The sequence below is a fragment of the Gopherus evgoodei genome, chromosome 3 (genome assembly GCF_007399415.2).
Source record: "Gopherus evgoodei ecotype Sinaloan lineage chromosome 3, rGopEvg1_v1.p, whole genome shotgun sequence".
Classification (NCBI taxonomy): Eukaryota; Metazoa; Chordata; order Testudines; family Testudinidae; genus Gopherus; species Gopherus evgoodei.
Window position 1 is genome coordinate 97,733,591 of NC_044324.1, and position 15,660 is coordinate 97,749,250.

At 47.6% G+C, this 15,660-nt stretch overlaps 1 protein-coding gene across 1 annotated transcript in view; it reads right to left on the reverse strand.

Annotated features, from left to right (window-relative positions):
* The window catches only part of HDAC2 (histone deacetylase 2), a 52,053-nt gene extending 36,815 nt beyond the window's left edge, over positions 1 to 15,238 (reverse strand). The window contains exon 1 of the mRNA XM_030556154.1: positions 15,088 to 15,238. Coding sequence (XP_030412014.1) covers positions 15,088 to 15,139 — 52 coding nt within the window. The 5' untranslated portion in view covers positions 15,140 to 15,238. The remainder of the gene's footprint in view (positions 1 to 15,087) is intronic.
* Positions 15,239 to 15,660: the final 422 nt, after the last annotated feature.

Genomic DNA, 15,660 nt, shown 5'->3' on the forward strand with positions numbered 1-15,660 from the left:
GGCAATGGACCTGGTGGGACCCCTCCCTAAGAGTACTGCGGGGTACCAGTACATACTCGTGATGCTGGACTACGCCACCCGGTTCCCTGAGGCAATCCCGCTCCGGAACATCACCGCCCGCACCATCGCAGGCGAGCTGGTTAAGGTCTTCGCCCGCGTCGGCTTGCCCCGGGAGATCCTCACGGATCAGGGGACCAATTTCACCTCGCGACTGTTGGAACAGGTGTGCAGGCTCCTGGGGATCAAGCAACTGCAAACCTCGGTGTATCATCCCCAAACCGACAGCTTGGTAGAGAGGTTTAATCGCACCCTAAAGGATATGTTGCAGAAATTCCCCCCAGAAGACCTCCGCCGGTGGGACCAGCTACTCCCGCCCTTGCTCTTGGCGGTGCGAGAGGTTCCCCAAGCCTCAACCAAGTTCTCGCCATTCGAACTATTGTATGGCCGCCAACCGCGGGGCCTGTTGGACCTGATGAGGGAGACCTGGGAGCAAACCCCCTCACCCGCCCAGGGTCTCCTGCAATACGTGATCCAGCTCCAGGAGCGTCTCAAACAGGCTGGGTCCCTGGCACAAGCAAACTTAAAAGCCACCCAAGAGATGCAGACCGAGACGTACAACAGGGATGCGCACACCCGGAACTTCCAACCGGGAGACCGGGTCTTACTCCTCCTCCTCTCCAGCGAGTCCAAGATCCTGGCTCGATGGCAGGGCCCGTACGAGGTGGTGTGGAAGGTGGGGCCCGTCACCTATGAAATCCGTCAGCCCGACCGTCGGAAAGAGCTCCAACGGTATCACGTCAACCTCCTTAAACCCTGGCGAGAACGAGAGGGGTTGCTGATCAATCCCTGTCCGCCCGAACCCGAACTAGGACCCCAGGTACACACTAAGGAAGACCCCGAGGGACCCCAGCTTGGGGAAACGCTGACAGAAGAGCAGCTTGAACAAACCCGCTGCCTCCTTCACGCATTCCCCCGTACCTTTACGGCCCAGCCGGGATACACCTCCCTGGCCTATCATCAGATTCAGACGGAGCCGGGGGTGGTGGTCCGGGCCACAACCAGACCCTTGCCGTATCACCGAAGGCGAATCGTTGAAGACGAGGTACGGGCGATGCTAGACCTGGGAGTAATTGAGCCGTCACAAAGTGAGTGGCGTAGTCCCATCGTCCTGGTGCCTAAACCCGATGGCTCCCAGCGCTTCTGTATCGACTTTCGGCGCGTCAACGCCGTCTCCAAATTTGACGCCTACCCCATGCCCCGAATAGATGAGCTACTGGCCCGGTTTAGAGAGGCCCGCTATATTACGACCCTGGACTTAAGCAAGGGGTATTGGCAGATTCCACTGGATCTGGCCTCCCGGGAGAAAACAGCGTTCGCCACTCCGACCAGCCTGTACCACTTTACGCGGATGCCCTTCGGCCTTCATGGGGCACCCGCAACGTTCCAGCGCTTGATGGACCGCCTCCTCCAACTGCATCACGACTACGCCGCAGCCTATCTAGATGACGTGGTCATCTACAGTCGGCAGTGGGAGACCCACCTGGACAAGGTCGCCGCAGTCCTAAGGTCCTTGCGGGAGTCTGGGTTAACGGCCAACCCGAAGAAGTGCCGCATCGGCTGGCGTGAGACCACCTACTTGGGGTATACCGTTGGCAATGGACAGGTGAAACCTCTTGTGGACAAGGTTCAGACCATTGCCGCCTGTCCACTGCCAACTACGAAGCGCCAAGTCCGCCAGTTCTTGGGGCTGGCGGGTTATTATCGGAGGTTCATCCCCCAGTTTGCAGCGGTGGCTGCCCCCTTGACAGGGCTCCTCACTAAGGACAGCCCGCGAAACGTACGCTGGACCTCCGAGTGTGACGAGGCTTTCCAGGCACTTAAGGCAAGCCTCTGCAGCAAGCCAGTCTTGTTTAGCCCGGACTTCCAGCAACCATTCGTCCTACAAACAGATGCGTCGGAAGTCGGGCTCGGGGCTGTCCTCTCACAGGAGGTGGATGGGGAGGAGCATCCGGTTCTGTACATCAGCCGGAAGCTGTTCCCCAGAGAACAAAACTACGCAGTCGTCGAAAAGGAGGTCCTCGCGGCGAAATGGGCCTGCGACGCTCTGCGTTACTACCTCCTTGGGGCCCTGTTCACTTTGGTCACTGACCACTCTGCCCTCTAATGGCTTTGCTCCATGAAAGACCACAACGCACGGCTTCAACGGTGGTACTTAGCCATGCAGCCCTACGCCTTCACCATCTGCCACAGGGCAGGGAAGGACCACGCCAACGCGGACTTCCTTTCCTGCCTGGGGGGCATGGACGAGCCTGGCCCCGTCGCCCGGGAGCCAGCCTTGAGGGGGGGTGTGTGTAAGGAGGCACCCTGGCTCCTCGCCGCGCCTGAGCGGGACGAGCCAGAGCAGGTGCCTCAGTGGGCGGAGTCAGCACGGCCTGTCCCCGCCCCCCAGAAGTCCAGGGGAGGGACAGGAAGTATAAAAGCCCGGCCCCAGCGCTCAGTTGGGTGCAGGCTGTCGGAGAGGACAGATGCTGGGGCCTGGGCTCCCGCCGGGCCGGACCTGCCCCGTGCCCATTACCCAGAGGAACGCTGGCTGGACCTGCCCCGCGCCCACTACCCAGAGGAGCGCTGGCTGGACCTGCCCCGCGCCCACTACCCAGAGGAGCGCTGGCTGGACCTGCCCCGCGCCCACTACCCAGAGGAGCGCTGGCTGGACCTGCCTCAGACCTGGTACCCGGAGGAACGTCGGCCTGACCTGCCGTGTGCCCGATACCCCGAGGAGTGGCCTGAGCTTCCCCACGACCGGTACCCGGAGGAACCCATGGTCTGGGACCCACCAGACGACGCTGGCAAGGAACAGGTACCCAGAGAGGGGGAGGTTGGAAGTAGCCCGGGGATAGCCGACCCTGGTTTGGCTCCAGAAGAGCCCGAACCCATGTCAGTGTGTTGCGGCCAGGATCCCCACTGACCGCAGCAGGTCTTGACCGCTGCTAGGGCCCCGGGCTGGAATGCAGTGGAGTGAGAGGGCCTGCGTTCCCCCTGCCACCCGTAACCGGGTGGCAGACTCCCCCTCTTCCCGCCTATTGCCACTGCTCTGCCCTGACCCAAAGGGCCAGAGCTAATTAGACTTGTGTTTGGTGCCCCGCTCGAACCAAGGGCTGGGCCCCTTTGACTTTGCCACTGCTCTGCCCTGACCCAAAGGGCCAGAGCTAATTAGACTTGTGTTTGGTGCCCCGCCCGAGCCAAGGGCCTGGGCTGATACTGTGTTTGCTCAGCCCCTGCTAGAGGCCTGAGCCTGACCTATTACTGCCCGCCCTGTCCAAGGGCCTGGGCTGATACTGTGTTTGCTCAGCCCCTGCTAGAGGCCTGAGCCTGACCTATTACTGCCCGCCCTGTCCAAGGGCTGGGGCTTATCTACTTTGAGAGCCCCAACCCCGGCTAGAGGGCCGGGGCTCTACCTTGTTTACAGACCTTGTACCCCGCTCAACACCTGCCGAGGGGCTAAGCCTACCCTGACTGCAGTGCATAAGGAGGCGCCCTGGCTCCCCGCCGCGCCTGAGAGGGACGAGCCCCGACACGACCGGCTTACATGGACAAAGAAAAGTTAGATAATTTCTTTAGTTCTTTAGGATCTATATAGATAATTCTCTTATATGAAGGTCACCGCCTTAGTTCTTACTGCATAACAGACTAACACTGGACAGAAGTTAAGATCAATAATTTTCCCACTTTCACATTTCACAGGTCACTTAGTAAGAAAGAACCCCATGGACCTGTTTCCCCTCTCAAAACTTTCTGTACTGTGGACCCGACTCCCTCAACCATTTTAAGACCACTGACTAATGAAAATTTAAATTTAATGGTTATAGTAAGCACTCTTATGTGTATTTTTAGTTCTATTTTGGCATTTAGCACAAAAAAGGTATGCTACTTCATTATCAGGGACAAGAAACCTATTTGATGGATCCACAGGCATTTTTTTTGGCAGGGGTACGTGAAGACTGGGTAGAAAACTATTTACTCTTAACCTGAAAAACAGCTGGCTTGTCTTTTGTGCAACTTTTGCCAGTTGTGAACCTTAGAAAGTAGCCAGTGCAAGCAACTGCAAAAGCAATAACAATCCACAGTGGAGAATGGCTTGCTTCCAATGGCACCAGATTGTCAATTACTAAAAAAACAATTTGTGCACTTGCAGACTAGAGACCATGGCAGGGCATAGAGAAAATTATAATCTTTGACATAACTGCATTATAAACCACATATTGCTTACAAGATGACAGCCAAGACTTCGAATTTTACCAAAGAGAAGAGCCACTGCAACTATGGAGTGCCAAAATAACCAGCTCAGACTATTCCACTGAGGAGGAGGCACACATATTCTGTGCCAGGTCAGTCCTCCAATGGCTCCCAGCCAGCCCCCAGGTAAAGAACATCCCCATAGCTGATAGTGACAAACTCAGATATCATTGTGGCTAGGTCAGTATTGGAGATAGGTACAATTTCCTGAAAATGATTCCTGTCATAACTTTCCTACTCAGATCTGAACCTTAGAGTTCAGAACATGAGAAGCTAGCATGAAACCTCCAAACTTAATTACCAGCTTGGATCTGATATCGCTGCCACCAGCCAGAAAATTCCAGTGTCTGGCTCACTCTGGTCTCCCCAAAACCTTCCCTGGGGGACCCCAAGACTCAGATTCCTTGAGTCTCACAACAAAGGGGAATAAACCATTTCCCTTCCCCTTCCTCCCCTCCAGGTGTTCCCTCCCTGGGTTCCTGGAGAGATATACAGATTCAAGCTCCGTGAATCTAAACAAAGGGATTCCATCCTTCCCCCCCCCTTCTGTATTCCTGTTAAGTACAGACTCAATTCCCTCGAGCCTCAACAAGGGGGAAAATAAAAACCAAACTGGTCTTCAAAAGAAGGCTTTATATAAAAAGACAGAAAAATGGTCTCTGTATCAAGGTGACAATATACAGGGTCAATTGCTTAAAAGAAAAAATGAATAAACAGCCTTATCCAAAAAGAATACAATTTAAAAACATTCCAGCAACTACACACATGTAAATACAAAAAAACAATATAAACCTATTGTCTTACTATACTTGCACTTACAACTTGGAAACAGAAGATTAGAAAGCCTGGAGATAGAGAGATCACTCTCAGAGCCAAGAGGGCCACCGAACCAAGACAAAGAACTCACACCCAAACTTCCCTCCACCCAGTTTTGAAAGTATTTTGTCTCTTGATTGGTCCTCTAGTCAGGTGTTTCAGGTCACTGTTTGTTAACCCTTTTATAGGTAAGAGACATTAACCCTTAGCTATCTGTTTATGACAGTATCAAACTGGCATTGCTGTCTTGGTGTTCATGAGAGATGAACAGAGTAAAAACCTCAAATTAAACTAACTTGAGCAGACACAAGCATTTTAATGAGCCAAATTTATCTACCCTGAAAAAAGTGCATCATCTCTGTTTTATTCTGATATAGCTTGACCCAGGTTGTTTTTGCTCAAGTCCTAATATTTTAATATTAAGACCCAATCCAACACCCTGAAATCAACAGAAAGATTCACCGACTTCTGCTGGAGTTGGATCAACCTGTAAGGGTACATCTACACAACTGTGAAAGACTGGCAGAATGGCCATGGCTAGCCTGCGTCAGCTGACGTGGGCTCACAGGCTTTGACTACAGGGTTATAAAACCGCAGCGTAGATGTTCAGGCTTAGGCAGGAGCCCGGGATCTGAGATCTTGAAAGAGGGAAGGGTCCCAAAGCTCACGCTCCAGCCTGAGTCTAACAGCTACACAGCAATTTTATGGTCCCATGAGCCTGAATCAGTTGACCCCAGCTCTGAGACTCGATGTTACAGGTTTTTTATTGCAATGTAGGCATACATTAAGTGAACAGGAATCTACTGTGGGCCTGATGAAGAGGGAACTATAACCTTGGCAACACTTGTGGTGGTGTTTAGGATACACATATTTAAACATGGCAGTGAAAGGCTCCAGCAGCTTAGAGGCAGCGGGGAAAGACTCTGGCAGCTCAATGAAGTCTTTCACTACAATAAGGAAAGGCCCATGGGGAGGCAGAGGAACACTACACTGCTAAAATAGCAGCATAGACATGGGAGAAGCTATTTGTGCCTGTAGAGTCGTGTTGGATATACACCATAGGGTTCAAGTATGGAGATCACAGTACTTGCTGTCTAAACTGATATTTATATATTAACTAACTGGGCGTGCAGTGTCTGTACTCTACATGCCACAGTATGTCTTGAGGTACATACAGACAAGTTAGCAGCTATTGAGATGGCTAGGTGAACTGTCTAAGTGTGTTACTACCATATTGATGACATAACCATGTACCAGAGGATTACACTAGCAAGAGCCCAAGGGAAAATAAATAGCTGCACATCACAACCCTATAGGTTGTCTGAGAAGACTGAATACAATCACCTTAAAGCAAACCATTCCACTTATACTAGGTCCTACAACTAAACAGTCCATCATAATCAATGTCAAAGTCTACCAATAACAATGCAATATCTTAATAAAAAAAATTCCACTGGTAAGAAATCAACCACCACTGCAATCATATCCAGACCTGAAACTTAACTGGGTTATAAGATACTTTAGCCAACTCCAGCAACATGTTGCTGTCTAACACACCTTACCAAATGTTACCATATTTGGTAATCAGGCAAGCATCCTCCAGAGCAATACAATCCATTACACTCAATATAATTTTGACTATACGCGATTTTTGCTTTACGCGCTGACTGCAGAACGTAACCCAGCATAAGATGAGACAGACTCGTATATGCTGCTGAAATTATAGGTGGAAGACCCAAGCAGGTAAGCATTTAGTTTTATGAAACTACTGTTGAGCCACTAAATCATAAGGCTTTGGGCCAGAAATACAGTCTGGCATTTAAGGAGCCAAATTATTGCACAATAAAGCCTTTGAATAGTATATTTTCTCCAGGTGTTAAAAAATGCATTTTGGAATGTTATTTATGCTTAATAAAAAGAGTTTACATTTCCTACCAATCTTCCAACTTAAAAACAACATTTCTGGGATTAGTAACTAGGGTAGTGTTTGAAATAGAAACCGTATTATTGATTTTTTTCCTCTCAAAAGGTTAATGGATAAAGAGGCTAACAGAATTAAAAGCAGCATTCCAGGTCAATGAGTAAAATTAAGTATTTCTTCTCAGTCCACCTAATTTTTTTTATTTAAAGCCTCTGTTACAGAAACAACTTTTAAATATATTTTCAGTGTGCAAGTCTTTCTGAGAAGGATGTATTTAAGAAACCTGGGATATTTCAGAAATGCACAACATGGCAAGCAGAAACATCTTTTCAATCACGTCACCCTTCATGAAACTTAGTCAAGATAAGTATATAAATTTTCATTTTAAAAACTTGTCCTGGTTTCCTCCATAGATGTATTCATCACATTTATCAACCTTTACTTTAATTTGCAAGGAAGTCCTCCTTTCCAGGAAAATATTTTATTATAAATTTTACAAAGTCAGTTTAAGCACCTAGATGTGAAATATAAGCAGTTTGCATGCTTGGCTAATAGGAATATAATGGCATTTTCCTTTTAGAGGTAAAAGAACAGCATTAGAAACTTTAAGGGGACAAATACCTGAGGCCTTGTCTACATTTACGGTAGCATCTAGAGCAGTGGTTCTCAAAGCCGGTCCATCACTTGTTCAGGAAAAGCCCCTGGTGGGCCAGGCCAGTTTGTTTACCTGCCATGTCCACAGGTTTGGCCGATCGCCGCTCCAACTGACTGCAGTTCACCGTTCCAGGCCAATGGGGGCTGTGGGAAGCAGTAGGGTCGAGGGATGTGCTGGCCGCCCTTCCCGCAGCCTGCATTGGCCGGGAGTGGCGAACTGCGGCCAGTGGGAGCCGCAATTAGCCGAATCTGCGGACACAGCAGGTAAACAAACCAGCCCTACCCTCCAGGGGCTTTCCCTGAACAAGCGGTGGACCAGCTTTGAGAACCACTGATCTAGAGCACAGGCATTACATGTGTATCTTCATGCCTGCAGTAAGTCAGCTGCATTTACACATTTCAAGTGACAAGCGTGGCTACCGGTGGCGGCAAAAGATTGTAGAAAGGTGGCTGGCAGTGTGGAAAGGCTCCAGAGCAGCAAGGAACTTCTTAGCAGGGGCAGGTAGCAGGACACTATACTGCTGAAAATAGCAAGTGTAGAAATAGGAGCCACTGCTTAGGTGTGTAGAGAGAGTGTAAGGTATTTACCTTAGCATTTAGGTGTGCAGGGCATTTTACTCATCTAAGCCATGCTGCGCAATCTTCATTGCTATTTATACCCATCATAGCTGGGCGTAAAAGTATCTGTACTCTACACACTGCTGTAAATGTACACAACTTGATGACTATCCTAAGACCACATATTCTATCACAACTACTCTGGTGAATTATGCACATCTGATTTTTGCCAGTTAGGTGAGTCTCTGGTAAGCTGGAGAAAACTATAGAGCAGAAGGAAAGAGAGTAAGAAAAATCAAGAGGAGAAAAATATGTAAGTGAAAAAAATTACAGAGACAGTAAAATGAGAGAATAGACAAAAAATAAGATAGCAATTTCTGGGACAAGGAATAATGGGCTCAAAGGGGAAATCTACCAGATTGTCACAAGAGCATTTCAGCAAAGAAAGATATAGAGAAATTGCTTCCAAGTCCGGTCGATATCAATTATATGCTTGTCAGTCACAAATAACTGCATTAACAGTGTGACACTGTCATGCACAAGAGGAGTTCTAAGCAAAAACTGCGACAAACCAAATAGAAATTCAAAAATAAGGTTTGTTTTCTGCCCCTGCATTGTCCTCATGTTATGCTATAAAAATGGAATACCAATGGAGACTAGATGTCATAGCAACTTTTTTTTTTTTGCTTCTCCCAGTTTGTGTCTCAGCATTAACTGAAATTAAAATATTTCAAATTTACAAAGTTACCATGCCACATTCTGAACTCTGAAGTATTTACTTTAAACTGCATACTATACTTGCCTACTACAACACTCTTTGGAGTAGATATGGTCCTGAATTTAAAAGAACAGTTAGCAAGAACTAACAGGTGTGCACAGGTTTGGGGGGGCTTTTCCAGATTAACTCTTTTGCGGTAGGTACTAAATACCCACAGTTCCCCATTCAATGGGATCTACTATCGTGAACTATAAAAAAAAAAAAATCAAGCTTAAAAAAAAAAAAGTAGCTTGCGTATTCAGTAGCTACAAGCAAGCTTACAAAGCAGCCAAGTGCTGCAGAACACTTCAATAGGCTGCATCTTTAGTAAGCATTTTTATAGCAGTAACAAAGTTTCTCAAGTCAGTTCAGTACAAGTACAATTAAGAAGTCAGTCTTACACTAATAGGATCAGAGCCAAAGAGTATACCACATTTTGTAAATTAAGCTACATATAAAAAAAGTTATGTATGCACAAGACATAAGGCAATACACGTCTGCTCTACTGAAATAAAAATGTGGCCACTACATTACCGTAACATATTTCCAATCCATTACACTTGAAGTAACTGTAATTATTTCGATTCTGTTTTTTCCAAGTGATAATTTACTCCCACACATTCAATTCAATGTGAAAATTCTATGGTTTCTACTAATGTAATTACAAATGTATCTAGAAAGCAGTGGATAAATTCATTGTGCAATATTTGGAAAGGCAGTCAGCCAATCCTGGGATCTGCATGGTCACTTCAGTCTTTTCTATTAGTTGTGTGTCCAAAGATTTTTCTTAGCATGTCTTAAACTTGCCAGCATAGTCACAACTACAATCAAAGACCAGCTTAGTACCATTTTAGGAACACAGCACGAAGGCTGATGTACGAGTTTCCAGGCTATTAGGCACAGGATTTGGAAACATGCATGAAATAGTTTTCAGTTTTAGAATACTTTACATATGCATATAACATGCTGAATTGTGGCTGATTTACTTTACAAATGTTCTTGTGTTTAAACAGCATTTGAGCACAGTAGTGCCCTGCCCACAATTCAAACAGGTTTAGTCTTGCCTACATGGAACATATTCCAGCCTAGATCTCTACAATATCAGTGCAGAAGGGACCTCTTTTAAACATCCATATTAAATTACGCAAGAAAGAATCTAAAAATACTTGTTATATGTTTGCCTACAATACATCAATGACCTGGAAGAAAACAAAATCATCTCTGATAAAGTTTGAAGCTGACAAAAGAATTGGGGGAGTGGTAAATAGTAAACAGGACAGGTCACTGACACAGAGTGATCGGATTGCTTGGTAAACTGAGAGGAAAGCCAACAATGTATGTTTTAATATGGCTAAATGTAAATCTAAATCTAAGTATGGGATACAATCCTTGTTCCCGAGAGTGTACAAGATGGGGGACTCTATTCTGGGAAGCAGTGACTCAAAATTTTTTGGAAATAATCAGCTGAATGTGCCCTCCCAATGCAATGCTGTGGCCAAAAAGGCTAACACAAGTAGGATTAAAGAGGTTATTTTAGGGTATGGTTACAGTACACTTGCACTTCAAAGCGCTGCCACGGCAGTGCTTTGAAGTTTCGAGTGTGGTCGCAGCGCCACTCCACATCCTCTACGGGTGTAGCTTGCAGCGCTGGCACCGCGCTCCCAGCGCTGCGGCACTGTTTACACTGAGGCTTTACAGCACTGTATCTTGCAGCGCTCAGGGGTGTGTTTTTTTCACACCGCTGAGCGTGAAAGTTGCAGCACTGTAAAGCACCAGTGTAGCCATGGCCTTACTCTTCTACATGGCACTGGTGTAACAGCTGCTGGAGTACTACATCCAGTTCTGATATCTACATTTCAGGAAGGATGTTAATAAATTGGAAAGGGTTCAGAGAAGAGCCAAAGAATCATAGGACTAGAAAACATATCATACCTACAGTAAGAGACTCAATGAGCTCAATTTATTTAGGTTAAAAAGAGAAGCTTAAAGAGTGACTTCATTGTAGTCTATAGGTACCTACACGGGGAACAAATATATTGTTACTAGATTGAAGAGCCCTTTAGCATAACAAGATCCAATGGCTGGAAGTTGAAGCTAGACAAATTAAAAAAGAAAATAAGATGTGAATTTTTAACAGTAAGGGTAATTAACCACTGGGACAGTTTACCAAGGATCACAGGAAATTCTTCATCACTGGCAATTTTAAATCAAGACTGGATGTTTTTCTAAACTATGCTCTAGGAATTATTTTGGGGAAGTTCTAGGATCTGGATTATGCAGGTCAGACTGCATGATCACCATGGTCCCCTCTTACCTTGGATTCTATGAATCTACTCATCAGCTGCAACTGTGCTAGTTACAGTATTGTTAGAAAACTGTACAGTATGGTTCTACAAAACTGTGCTTAACCACTTTAATAGTTCATTGTATCTAAGCACTGTTCTAGTCAACCTGAATAAGGACCTAAGAGACACTTGTAAAACAACAAAATACCATTTTAATATACTATATTGTCTACATCACACACTATGCCCAGGCTCTGATTCAAGTTTGAGCCCTCCACACACAAATTAGTCTGACTCAGGTCAGCAAGCACTCAGGACTATGCTGGAGTGAGTCAGAGCCCAAGTCTCACCGTATTTGCACTGTGGATGCAGCTGAACCCAAAAAACCAAGTCTGAAGATCTGCATGAGGCAGCATGGACACGTTAGCATGGCTGTGAGATCCAGGTCCAGCAACTGTCAGGCCAAGTTTACAATACAATGTATATGCTTAAACACAGGCTTAGGAACATTGAACAAGAACAGGTCCCATAGACTTGAGTTTATAATGCAGTGTGAACATATCCTTAAAGCCAATTCTGAAGGCTGGCACTAGAATGAATTTACTCTAAAAATAGCATCAGTTCAAGTAAAATAATGGTCCCTTCGCTGCAGTTGGCCTACAATTTAAAAGTCAAACTAGGTTTCTTTCTAGCTCAACACATCACCACCAGCAATAAAAATTCTGCAACATGGACTCTGGCCTTGTCTACACTACAAAGTTGCAGCGCTGGTGAGGGGGTTACAGCGCTGCAACTTAGGATGTGTACACACCTGCAGGGCATTACCAGCGCTGCAACTCCCTGTTTGCAGCGCTGGCCGTACACCCGGTCGTGCCTCGGGTGTAGAGGATCCAGCGCTGGATCACCAGCGCTGGTCATCAGGTGTAGACACTCACCAGCGTTTTTGTTGACCTCCATGGAATAAGCAGGTATCCCAGCATACCTGAGGAAGCCTCTCTGGTAATTAAGCAAACTCCACTGCCCTCCAAGCAGGTCTCCTTCCCCGCGGTGTGCTCTGGCGTTCCCCGACCCCCCCCCCCCAAGCAGGTCTCCTTCCCCGCGGTGTGCTCTGGCGTTCCCCGACCCCCCCTCCAAGCAGGTCTCCTTCCCCGCGGTGTGCTCTGGCATTCCCCGACCCCCCCTCCAAGCAGGTATCCAGCCCCGCGGTGTGCAACAGCGCTGCAGCGTGGCCACATCTAACACCACTTGCAGCGCTGGTTGCTGTAAGTGTGGCCACTCTGCAGCGCTGGCCCTATACAGCTGTACTAATACAGCTGTAACAACCAGCGCTGCAAAATTGTAGATGTAGACATACCCTTAGTTAACCACTCTGTTACAAGCATAAGCTGGAGTAAAATCAAGCTAGTTCTCCCATTGCTGAGTTTTGCCATACTAATGAGACTTAAAAGGTACCAAAACTATCGATAAGACAGGCAAACGTTAATTTCAATTCATATAATAAGCAGATTTTCAAAGTGAAATGTTGATTTGAAATAGTAACTTTTCTCTGCCAATAGCCATACTAAAATTATTACAAAGCAGGGAAGGTACTAGATTACATCTTAAAATACACTAGATTGAATGACAGTGCTTTTTTTATACCTTAATTTTTAGTGTACACTTCTTGACTTTTACACATTTTCAGAGAAACAAAGTGAAAATCAGAAGCAAAACTTAAATGAAGGAGCCATGTTTCTATACAAAAATCTTTGACACAATGAACTGGGAAGAAATCTTGAATGAACTCCAGTTTGATGTTGTCAGTTACGTGTACGTTTGCATCCACCCACAGATGTACTTCCCTATCTGTTGTAGTATTTTCATATTACAACTTTTATATCATTTAAGGTTGCGAGCCCTTTTCCCATTACATACAGTAGGAGGAATATTTACAAACCTCTGTAGGTACAACACAGCATAGAAATTAGAAGAAATGCTGAATGAACTGTAAGTGAATTAGGAACTTTTCCCAGAGGTACGAGAATTAGTTTTTCTAAGTGTGCAGTTTTGACTTATTACATTTGGAAAGAAAGTCAAAAATAACCATTGACTTTGGCACTTTTTTTTTTTTAAACATGAAACCAACATTGAATAAAGTCTTCTGAAAGGTTCTAAGCCAGAAGAATACCAGGAATATTGATGATCACAGTAAACAATGGGAAAGATACTCTGACAGAGCCAGAAAAATGCTAAAAAATTAGGAGTCTGACCAGTCATGGAGGAAAATACTGCGTCTCCAACTGACCACAGGAACATCCATCTTCATGGAAATCTGAGGTGGTGGTGGTGGTGAATTTGATCACTAGTTCGTCACCCTGCCAACACAGAACTGTTCCTTAACCCTGTGCTTTTTTCTCCCCCCTGCCCCATGTTGTTCTTCAGCTGTGTAGGGATACAAGCAATGATACTTACAATTCTTATGCTACTATTAAAACGCCAGAGTATTGCACTCTAATGAAACAGTACCTATATTTATCAAATAGCCTTTGTTTTTTATGATACATTGGCACAACTGTGTACCTACATTTTTAATTGCAAGACAGGCAAATATAAACAAATATCAATGCAATCTTCCCTTGAGCAAGACTAACAGTGCCTACTCTTGTACTAGAGAAAAGTCAGATCCCAGTTTCAGCAAAATGCTCCTTAATAGGGGCCTCCTTTCCCCCTTATGCTGAACAAAGAAGCAGAGTGAAGGACAAAGAGAAGGGGGCGGCAACCACACAACTCTGCCTGACTTGGCAGCATGTTAGAAACCCTGACTAGGCCCCAACAAATCTGCCATTTTTCTGAATAGACAAGGTAGGTGAGGAAATCTCTTTTGTTGGACCAACTTTTAATGGTGAAAGAGAGGTTTTGTGCCACATAGCGCTCTTCTTCAGGTCTGGGATTTCTGACCAACCTGATCTACCACAACAGCAGCACCTAGGCTGGAGACACTGCTCTCCATATCCCAAATTATGACAATGTCTGTAATGCAAAGCAATCTCATCACCTTTCTTTGCTACCTCAAACACCAAAATTCCCCATCCATGCCACCCATTCCCAACTGTCAAGAGTAAAACTTACCCCATACATCTTTATTTATGCAGAAATGTAGCCACAAGCAAGTAATCTGATCAGTAACTTTAGCCTAACGCTGTGAGCAAAAAATCAGCGAGCAAAGGGAACTTTCCTGCTCTGTGCAGAGTGGGGATTTTTGGGGGGTGGGAGACAGAGAGGTTTCCACCTTACGGTGTGCTGCAAATACATGAAACTCAATGCAAAGCAACCCACATTTCAAACATGGCTTAGCTATGTATTATTGGTCAGATCAGTCACAAGACGTAGTTTGCGGAATCGATGAGCAAGGGAGCACCCCGAGCCCAGACGTGCAGACACATTCAACAAACAGCCGTGCGCGCAATTGTGTTTTTCCCCGGCCGGGAGGCTGCCACAACACAAGGGGCAGCCGCTGCGGTTCAGCGCCCCCAGCCACCCGCTTCTCCGTAGGAGACACGGAGGCCGCCAGCGGGCAGCTCCCCAGCCGCCACACCAGGCGGGGAGAGCATCGCCTTGATAATGGGGGCTGCGATCGGCCCCAACAGCCCGCAGCCGCCGTCCCTCGGCGGAGCCACCACCCGCCGTGCCTGGAACCAGACACCCCGCGCCGGGGCGGGCAGGGGGCCGGGCCGCGCGGGGGGGGGGAGGCGGGAGAGCTCCCGGGGGGCTGCGATCGAGACGGGGAACCCGGGAACCAGCGGCCCCCCGGCCCCGCCGCTCACCGTCATAGTAATAACAGACTTTCTTCTTGCCGCCGCCCTGACTGTACGCCATGGGGCCGCCGGGAGGCCGAGCTGGGCGAGCGTGAACTCGCGACGCCGGGGGCAGCGGTAGCAGCAACGCACCGACCCGACCATCAACAGCGGGGAAGGGGGACGCGCCCACTCTGCAGCCGAGCCGGGGGGAGAAGGTTGGTGCGCGTCCCCCCGCCCCATGTCCCTCGCTCGGTTCGCCCGCCGCCCTGCAGCGCTGGCCGCGAAGTCGCGCAGAGAGACCCCCCCCACCCGGGCCGAGCGGGAGGCGATGGAAGGCGCCCCCGTTACAAAGCAATGGGTATGGGACTCCACTCTCCGCGTTACACAGTGGTACAGCCCGCCAGCCTGCGCGAGGTAGCGGGCGACGTGCGCTCTCCCCCTCCCCACAGTGAGGGCAGCTTCTGCTCTGGCGCATGCGCGAAGTGCCACTCCCCCCACCCCCGCCTACTATCGGGCTGAATCCCGTCGCGTGCTCCAGGGGGTTGCGGGGTTCGGGAGGGGGCTAAGCAGCACCCGCAGGCTGCCCCCGTCTGACCCTCC